At 45.4% G+C, this 10,197-nt stretch overlaps 1 protein-coding gene across 5 annotated transcripts in view; it reads left to right on the top strand.

Annotated features, from left to right (window-relative positions):
• The first annotated feature begins 5 nt into the window (after positions 1-5).
• The window catches only part of Parp12 (poly (ADP-ribose) polymerase family, member 12), a 74,317-nt gene continuing 64,125 nt past the window's right edge, over positions 6-10,197 (top strand). For 4 of the 5 annotated variants that reach the window (XR_015685626.1, XR_015685627.1, XM_087658030.1 and 1 more), the window contains exons 1-3: positions 6-431; positions 4,339-4,474; positions 7,165-7,465. Coding sequence is in view for 3 of the 5 variants with exons in the window: in XM_087658030.1 (XP_087514156.1) it covers positions 88-431; positions 4,339-4,474; positions 7,165-7,465 (781 nt within the window). In the remaining 2 variants the exon portion in view is untranslated. 5 annotated transcript variants of the gene reach the window in all.

Genomic DNA, 10,197 nt, shown 5'->3' with positions numbered 1-10,197 from the left:
CTTTCGGTTTCGTTTCCTTCCAGCGAAACAGTGGGGCTGGGCCTGTGAACAACGCTGTCGTCCGTGCTAAGCCTCGGTCCGACAGCCATGGCCCAGGCCGCGGTGGCGGTGGCAGAGGTGACCCAGTTGCTGTGCGCGGCGGGGGGCGCCTTGGAGTTGGCGGAGCTGAGGCGCCGCTTGCGAACCAGCCTGGGCGCCGACGCGCTGGAGCGGCTGCTGCGGGACCGCGGGCGCTTCGTGGTGGCCTCGCGGGAGGGCACGGGCCCGGCGACCGCGGCGGCGGCGGCCTCGGAGCGCGTGGTAGTGGCTGTGTCGTCGCTGCGTCTGTGCCGCGCGCACCAGGGCCCCAAGCAGGGCTGCACCGGGCTCTGCGCGCAGTTGCATCTCTGCAAGTTTCTCATCTACGGTAACTGCAAGTTCCTGAGGACCGGGTAAGGACGACAACGATGGGCATGGACGGATGCTCCTGCCCCTCCACTCCCGGGCCTCCACTCTCCCGAGATTGGGGCAGACAGCTAGATGGTTCCTCAGCCTCGCCTATCCTTCACTCAAGAATGTTCATTGATCACCTACTTAATGACTGGCAGTGTGTGGTGAAGTGGCTCAGATAGAATGTGGTGCCAACAGGGACAGCTGAGTATGGCAGTATGGCTCCCAGGAGGGAAGTTGGTCCTCAGGGCTGCTTGGAAATTGGAAAGGTCGCTTTGAGGAGCGGGCAGCAAGGCCTTCAGTCACAATGATAAAGAAGCTTTGGAAGGGACACTCAACTCCTGTTTGCTTGCTTAGAAGCTGAAACTCAGATTTTCAAGATCCATAGGGGGTTCCCGCTCTCCCCTGAGTGACTTTCTACCCTTCCTGGTTTGTTCTTTAGTGCCTAGGAGCAGGAGCTGAAAGATTATTCGCTCTTTTGAGCTCTTTCTCTTAACTCTTCACACCACACTGTTTACTGTCCTCATTAGTTTGGGCTGCTCTCTGCTTCTGCGCGCACCTGCAAGGTGATTAGGGCAATTTGTTTATACTGAAGAATTTGGGCCTTACCTTAAAGGTGTTAAGGTCTGTTGAATGTCAGGCATGAGGTTTGTGTGTTAGGAAGATGTCTTGGGTAATGGTGTGGGGATACTGGGTTAGGAGAGGATGTTGAGACTTCGTGTTTCAAAAGCCAGTCCAGTTATCAGGAGGATTAGTTTCCTCCCTCCCTGCTTCCTTTTGCTATAACACAACAGATATCATTTTTTATGATGTCAGATGAATGAAGTCACCTTGGGTTAGTAACCTTGACCGATGCAGTCAATCAGGGATCCAGGCTGACACAGATACAACTGAACCCTCAACACTTATGAGGTAGTTCTAAGCATCAAGTTCTGGGAGTTGAAGGAAAATAAGACAGGAGAGGGTCTGGGGGGAAGTTTGTGTGGGCCAGGTCTAGAAGTGATTAAAAGCCCATTTCCCAGAAGCTGTCTCCCACCCCTACCTAAGGAGTATGGTCTGGGAAATGTAGTCTCCAGGACACATTTATTAGGAAATAATGAGATTAGAGCTTTTCCAAATGATGTGTATGTGAGAGATTTGGGAAAGTTAAAAGAGAGGGCGACAGTGAGGCTATGGGAGAGATGGTGACTCTTGTTTCTGCTCCCACTGTGGACTGAAAGTGAGAGGGGGTTTGAGTTCTTTACTTAAAAGGAGGGCTAAACCCTTACGTGCTGATTTGGAAGCTGCTAGATGGCAGATACTGTGGCCCCAGTCACAGAAGTAGCCCAAACAGATCTGTAGGAGAAGGTGGGCCTACAAAGAGTGTAGAACGCAGGAACTCTGCCGTGCAAGAATGAGACATGTCTGGGGTGAAAGAGTAACAAGCCCAGAGAAAGAGGAACATAGCAAGTAGTGGCTGGCTCGATGCAATGGCAGTAATGGCTGGTGAGTGAATGAATTTATGAATGAATATCATATATTGAGCAAGTGGCTTGATATGTTGGCCTGTTTGGCCTGAAACTTGCTATGTAGACCAGGCTGGCCTCCAACTCAGAGTCTTCCTGCTTCTGGGACTAAAGCCATGATGCACCACTGAGTCTGCCTGGTGAATCTTTATAATGTGCTTAATTGGCAAATAATCATGGAACAAAGATCTGTTCTTATGCCAATTCCTGACATTTGGGCTCAAACTTTGTACTAGAAATCTGGACATTTGATATTTCCTGGCCTCCATAACAGACTTTTCTTCCTCATTCTTCATCCTTGTCTTTCCCCATGATTTGCACTAGGTAGTTTCCTACATATTTTTCCCATGGGTAATGGAAAGTGAGTGTGAGTAAGTGTACTTTCCTTACTTGTCTTCTTGATCCCAAGGTTAGATCTCTTAAGAAACAAGCCTGAGAAGGAGTCCTCAGCCCCTGACTTCACCTGCATCCTCTCAGGAGGCAGTGTGCCTGCTGATCAAGAGCACGGTCCCCTGAGCTGGTCACCTTGTTTCAGTCCAGCTCTGCTCTTTGCTGGCTAGTAGTCTTGGGCAGGGGGCTCTATGGCTGACCCTGTTCCCTCAGTGATGGAAAGATTGCTTACCCCACAGGTTGGTTGAGGGCTGAGTGAATGAGCTCAGGAGATGTTAGGCGGAGGCCTCTGTTGCACGGTGGAGCTCGCTAAGCTTTAGTGGCCATTGCTGCAGTTATTTGCTCTACTTGGCTTTGGCAGTACCACCTTCCCTTCCCTTCTCTCACTTCATCAGCGTTTTCCTGGCCTCTGAGTGTGCGGCTCATTTGTTGTCTCATACCTTCCAATGGCCTCTCAGCCTGAGTACTCTTACACAGCTGACCTTAGGCCTTCCACTCCACGAGTGAGTTCTTTTCTGTTGCAGTCACCAGTTGGGGACAAGGAGTCAAGGATGACCTCAAGGTTCTGATCTGTAGGGGAGGAGGGAGGTTAACTTTTTACAGATCAGAGAGCTAGTAGGAGAAAAGGGTTAGGGGATGGATCAGGAATTTGACATTCTTTCAGAATGTTTATCACAGATGTTAAATAAGGTATGGTAGTGTCTGCATCAAGCAGATGCCACATGCCTGGCTTTCCAGGTGACTGAGACTGTCATTAAAGATTTGTCCCTGAGTTCTTAGGGTGGAGTACCAGTGCCTGGTTGATAAGTGCTCACCAGATGCTTGTGGGTTGAAAGTACGGAGGAGAGGAGCTGCAAAAGGGGTGGACCCAGGAGTATCTGTGTCTGTGTGTACCTATACCTGGAAGCATGAGTCACTGTGCTTAGCATTTAAAAAAAGAGATTTTTTTTATTATTTTAAATTATAATGGGGGGTAGAGTGGAGGGAATGGTACACATAAGTGCAGGTGCTGTCAAAGGCCAGAAGAGAGTATTAGTGAGACACCAATACGGGTGCTGGGCATTGAATGCAGGTCCTCTGGAAGAGTAGAATAGTGTCCCTAACTACTGGGCCATTCCTCTACCCCCTGCTCAATTTTGGGGAGAGGGGAAGGGAATGGATTAGGTTGAGACAGGGCCTCTACCCTGGCTGTCCTGGAACTCATTATGTACCCAGACTGGCCTCAGAAATCTGCCTGCCTTTGACTCCCAAGTGCTAGGATTAAAGGTATGTGCTACGTAACTCACCCCTGCTCAGGTCTTTCATCCATGTGCTTACTGAGTGGCCAGTGTGCTGTGACACTGTTTTGCACGAAGGCCCCGCCCTTCTCTTTACATACATGCTGAGAAGGGTTGTTCTGCACCCTAGACATTGTCCAGTCTCATCTCTTCCTGCTGAACAAGCGTATGTTTGCATGCATAGCTGTTTTTCTCCCTGCTGCTTATAAGGAGGGTCAGGAAGTGTTGTGAAAAAATGCCATGAAGAATGATTTCACCAGCTCTGTAAGTCTGCCAGGGCTGCCATAACAGAGTACCATAGAATAGGTGACCCGACCTTTCTTCTTCCCTCCCTTGCTCCCTTCCTCTTCTCTCTCCTCTTCCATTTCTTCTCTTTCCTTCTCCTCTTCCTTCAAAGAGGCTTGCTCTGTTGTCTAACTAGTCTACAACTCATGATCCCCCTGCCTCAGCTTCTGAATACTGGGATTACAAGTGTATGTTATAATAATAGCTGGCAGACTGGGAGGCTTAAACAACAAAAATTCATTTCTCAGTATTCTGGAGGATGGAATTCTGAGATAAAGTTCACGTTGGAATGGGGGCTACTCTAATGACCTCATTTTAATTTACTTGCCCCTCTCATGACCCTATCTTCAAAAGAAGTTTTACATTCTAAGGATCTGGAAGTTGGAACTCTTAGCAGAGGATTTTAGGGAGGTAAGATTTAGCCTGTAAACGTCGTCTTTGCTTCTTTGCAGGAAGAACTGTAGGAATGGTCACAACTTGAAGACTGATCACAACCTGAGTGTGCTGAGGACTCATGGTATTGACCACCTCACGTATACTGAGCTTTGCCAACTCTTACTTCAGAATGACCCTTCGCTTTTACCAGATGTGAGTGCTTAGAAGGGTGGGGGTCTGGGGGTTCTTCTTTGCAAGTAATAGTGGAAAAGTCAGATGGTTGGGAGATAGATAACTCTTAGTGCTGAGAACCCCATTTTGACCAAGAACCAGAGGAGACTTGGATTTAATATCCAGCTCTGCTAATTAAATCTACTAGATTTAATATTCAGCTCTGCTGATGTTGGACCAGCCTTGGCATTTATTGAAAATTTTTCTTCCCTATCAGTTGGGCTGGCACCACCACTGTAGTGATTTAGTGAGGTTGACCAGCACCCGAAGCAAGCGTTATTTAGAACTAAGCAGAATGAGAGACCCCAGCTGACCCCTCCCTGACTAGTAGAAATTGGAACTGCATGTTTGGGGTGTTGCTTTGGAGAAGCCTTCCAGAGCTGCTTGACAGTCACCTAGTATTCTCACTACTCATCCTTTTGTACCCAGGAGAGTATGTACATTAGCTGACATGAAATCTCAGCTTGTGTAAGCTTACTGCATTATCTCTGTATCATTTGGTGGGGGAAGATTAACAGCACAAAAGGTTTGTTGGTTAAGAAGCAGGAGAAAGTATAGAGAGTCTTTTAGACAACAGCAGGGTGGGGATGCCATTCATGGCAGAGGAAAAGGAAGGTAGGAGCTGAGTAGGAGACTGTCTAAAGCATGATTCGGAGAACAGTTCTACCAGGCTCAGGTGCTGCTGGAGGTCGATTAGACCTGCTTTAGATCAGGGCTGTTTTCCATTGTGCTGTGCAAGGCCTTAGTGTGAACAGGACCCTGGTTCTCTAGGGCTTCCCTGGGCCTTGAGTTTCTCCAGCAGATCTGAGCAGGTTGTTCTCCATGTATGGGGCAGGATATGTGGGCTACTTTGGCACTGTTAACTGGTGTGAGCCAAAAGATCAGATTGGCATATTTTAATGCAGATATTTCCATGTTAGACAATTAATGTGACATTTGAGGAATGGTAGCACAGCATCATGACTAGTACATAATAAATATTAACTTTTTATATTTGTCTTTTGAAAATTCATATTGGTTTTTAGAATTTCCACTGTCAGCTAGACATTGATGACCAGAAATCCTGCTTTGCCCTTTTAAAAAAAGATTTATTTATTTATTTATTTATTTATTTATTTATTTATTTATTATATATAAATGTACTATAGCTGTCTTCAGACACACCAGCAGAGGGCATCAGATCCCATTACAGATGGTTGTGAGCCATCATGTGGTTTCTGGGATTTGAACTCAGGACCCATGGAAGAGTGTTAGGGCTCTTAACCACTGAGCTATCTCCCCAGGCCAACCCTGCTTTGCCTTTAAGGGAGGCAAATCAAATGGTGGGATAGGAAGGTCAGAGGATAATTTTGGGTGATGTTTAAGGCACTGTCAAAGTTCACATTCCGCACTGTGGGGAAAGGTGTTTTGGGGCAGATGAGACCTGCCAGGGTCCCATCAGATAAATGAGGAAGAGGGCAGTCTGGTGCCTCCTATATGTCAGCATTGGTTGGTGTTTTCATGTCTCCAAGTTCAGTAATCACAACTACTCTGTGACATTGATGGTGTTCTACCCATTTTAGACATTCAAAATAGGGAGTCTCAAAGCTGGTGAATAGCATGTCTAAGGCAGGCGTCAGAATTTCTATCTGACCTTTTCTCTTGGGTAGACCATCTGTAGAGTGGAGGCCTTGAAAGAAAACTGGATTCTGCTGTTGAACCCTCAAGGAATTTTCCTGTAACTTGTGGAATGTAATGTCTAGAAATTGAGTAGGTGGGCCACTTTTCATGTTGAAGTATTTGGAGTGTACAGAAGGAGCAGTTGATTGAGGTTCAAGTTGCAAGTTTGTAGTTGTACATTGTGGCGTGTGTTTGTGATCCTAACACTTGGATGGCAGAGGCGGAGGACTAGAACTCATCCTGTCTTGACCTATGTAGGTTGAGGGCAGCCTGGGCTATATCAATAAACCAGCAAAGAAGTTGCAGTTTTGCCAACAACCCAGTTGAGCAAACAATAGATTCAGTGACTAGCTATGTGACTGGGACTAGCTGATGAAATTTAATAAAATTTATTAAATTCATTAGGGAGCACAGATATACTAGGTCCAAGGGTGAATGTGATATGCTTGTCCAGGGTGTGGAGGTCAGATGATCCCTCTAGAGAGTTGTTCTTCCCTCTGGTTATTATGTGGGCTCTGGTACTGAGTCTGGTTCCTTTACCTGCAGAGCCATCTTGCTGGCCCTAGCTGTTTAGCTTTGGAGTCCTCTAGTTCCCTTGAGAAATGAAGGGTGGTGTTGGGCCAACTTTGACATGCCTTATCCCTAAGAACCTCTCTGACTTTGAAATTTGAAAGGAAAATTGGGAGAAGTGAACTAGTAAAGTATATTTGGTTTGGTGAGGCTTTGTGTATAGGTAAGGGTAGGTATATTGAGGTAGAGAGGAGGCTACTGCACTACTGCTCTGGCCTCTCTGAAGTTCTGTGGATCTTTCCAGGAGAAGGTCTTGTTTGGGTTTATTTTAGCTTAGGGAATATTTGGTATCTGTATCTTGAGCAAGAGATGAATTCTCTATGGCCCGTGTGAATGGTGAAATGATACAATGACCATGAGGCCCCTTCCCCCATGGCATGGCTGTTGAGGTGTGCTGTATACAGTGTTCATGTGATGATGTCTTTTTTCCTCTTTGTCAACAGATCTGCCTACACTATAACAAAGGTGATGGACACTTCGGCTCTTGCTCCTTCCAGAAGCAGTGCATTAAACTCCATATCTGCCAGTACTTCTTACAGGGAGAGTGCAAGTTTGGCACTAGCTGTAAGAGGTCCCACGAGTTCACTAACTCAGAGAATCTGGAGAAATTAGAAAAGTTGGGTTTAAGTTCTGACCTGGTGAGCAGGCTACTCTCTACTTACCGGAATGCATATGACATCAAAAATAAGGGCTCAGCCCTCAGCAAAGTGTCCTCTTCTCCTGCAGGCCCACAGGGGACTTCTGGTAAGGCTCATGGAAAGTGCTTTGGGCTGGGGGCCTGGATTTCTGTTGGTTAGTAAGTAGAATATGACTTTGTGGATGTGTGCATCTCTTTCATTGAGACTCACTTGTCCTTTCCTAGCTAGAAGGTTGTGAAGATGGTTGGAATCTAGACACAGTCAAACAAGGCATCCCAGATGACGCAAGTTGGGGTTGGCACATTCTTAATTCTGGAGGAGCTGTCTGCACTGAGATGAGGTGTAATTGCCTTCACCTCCTGGAGAATTTTTCTTTTCAGTGAGGATCTAGAGTTGGGATGTAGTTATATAGCGCTAGGGCTATCCATTAGGTAGTATTCTTTATGATATTACAAATGAATGTAAGAAGGTATTTGTAAAGCTGTGGCTTTGGCCATCCTGCCATGAGCAAGCATAAGTGTCCCCCTTGTAAGGTTTTTTTGTTTTTGGCCTTATTCTCTGCTGCTTTTTAGCACCTAGACAGTTCCTGGTCCATAGTAACCCATCAACAAGATTGAGTGTGGTGGGGTTTTTTTCTAAGTGTTTGTCAGACTTTGAGACAGGTAGATGGAGGAATTTCCACTTGAGATTTTATGTTCATAAGTGATTTTCTTGTGTGTCTGTCTGTGCTTGCAGAGGCCAGGAGAAGGTGTTAGATCCTCTGGAACTGGAGTTACAGATGGATATGAGCAGCTGTGTAGATGCTAAAAGTTAATACCTAAGTCCTCTGGAAGAGGAGCCTGTGCTCTCAATGGCGGAGCCGTCTCTAGCCCCTAGTAGAGATTTTTTTAAAGAATAATTTTAGTTTTCCTTTGATGATTTTATACATGTATATAATAATCATATTTAGCCCAAATTCCCTTCCCACTTCTTCCAGTTCCTTCCAGTACTTTCTTCTTCAACTTTTATGTGATTTTTAAGCAGGTTTTTTAAAACTTTTATTTATGTGTATATGTTGCTTTTGTGAATGTATGCCACATGTATGCAAGTACCCATAGAAGTCAGAAGAGGGCATCAGGTCTTCTGAAACTGGAGTTACAGATGGTTTTGATCTTCATGTGGGTGCTGGACTCAGGGCCTCTGGAAGAGCAGCAAATATTATTAACCACAGACCAATTTCTTTAGCTCCCTCATGCTATCATTTTAAAAATGATTTCCAGCAGGCATGTCTTTTCTGACAGGCTGATGCTATAGCTTGCAGAACCCACTGTAGGTATGCCATTGATGACTTTTCTCCTCCAGTGGCCTGCCTTGTGCCTTCTAGCACTGTGAAAAATCAGCCGACAGGGAGGATGATTTCAGGTCAGTTCCAATTTGCTGTCTGTTTCTCAGGCTGTGTTGTGTCTTCAGCAGCCATCTATCTGTGCTGAGCAGATGAGCAATAGCAATGCCTGTGTTATTTTTATGGGGGTGCCTCTGGGGCTTCCTGACCAGTGACTCAGAGAGGGGTATCCCACGCCTGGAACTGAGTAATCCATGTGTTCTGGGGAAAAGAATTCTCCATCCATGCCGTGTACCTCTACTCAAATTTCTTTTTCTTTTTTTTTTTTTTTTTTTTTTTCGGAGCTGGGGACCGAACCCAGGGCCTTGTGCTTGCTAGGCAAGTGCTCTACCACTGAGCCAAATGGGATCTCATCAAATTTCTTTTTTAAAAATGATTTAATTTAAATGAGCATATAGAGCAATGCATAGAGCAATGCGTTTCCATAATTTTCCATAGATCCTTGGTTTCAGTTAATGCTCCTTTACCCTTTTCTCCCCACCGTACCCCAGACCTTACCTGTACTTAAACCTTTAACCTCCAGTGTTTCCCAGCTACTACTGTTCTAATCATCTCCTGCCTTATGGCCTGTTCTCTTCCTCGTGTGCCCTTTTTCTAGCTGCCTAATCTTTATAGACACACTTAGTAAATATACAAATCTAAAAATTTTAAGCTAAAATACACATAAGAATATTGTTGAGATGACTTCTCACTGTGTTCTCAATACTGGTCTTAAAGTCAACAAAATGATCTTTTGCCTCAGTCTCCCTAGTAGTCAGGTCTTTAAGTGTATACCTTTGTGCCTACTTAAAGATTTAACAATCATTTTTTAACAACCTGCTATATATGGACCTTTGAAAACTTGGTTCATTTGGACTTCACAGTAGAGGCTGTTGGCTGGCCACTCTTTCAATTCAGTAGCTTTGAGAATTTGCCATATGCTAGTCTCTGTCCTGGCCTGAATTAGACTTTAGCAATCATGAGAACAGGCCTCTACCCCCAAGTACCTCATCATGCCCATCCACTCATATAGCCATTGAGACAGAAAATATTTTTAATAGATCTTTTCCTAAAATATCAGGTGAGTGCCAAGACCACCAGCAAGCATACTGACCTTTCTAATCTTACCTGATTGTCATAGTTAAATATAGTGCTTGCTACCTCTAGTTTTCTTTTATTTTCTTCAATTTGAGTGTGTGTGTGTGTGTGTGTGTGTGTGTGTGTGTGCATATGCATGCATGTGTGCACATATAGGTATGTTCATATGTAAATAGGTCATGTATACTAGTATGAGTAGAGGCCAGATGACAGTCTTAAGCGCTGTTCTTCAAGTACTGTCCCCCTTGGGTTTGCTTCTTTGAGACAGATTCCCTTATTGTCCTGGGCCTCACCACATAGGCTAGGCTGGCTGGCCAGCAAGCCACAGGGATCTACCTGTCTGTCTCTACCTCACCAGTGCTGGGACTCCAAGCATACCC

This window comes from Rattus norvegicus, chromosome 4 (genome assembly GCF_021556685.1).
Source record: "Rattus norvegicus strain SHRSP/BbbUtx chromosome 4, alternate assembly SHRSP_T2T, whole genome shotgun sequence".
Taxonomy (NCBI): domain Eukaryota; kingdom Metazoa; phylum Chordata; class Mammalia; order Rodentia; family Muridae; genus Rattus; species Rattus norvegicus.
This window is presented reverse-complemented; position numbering and strand designations above follow the sequence as displayed.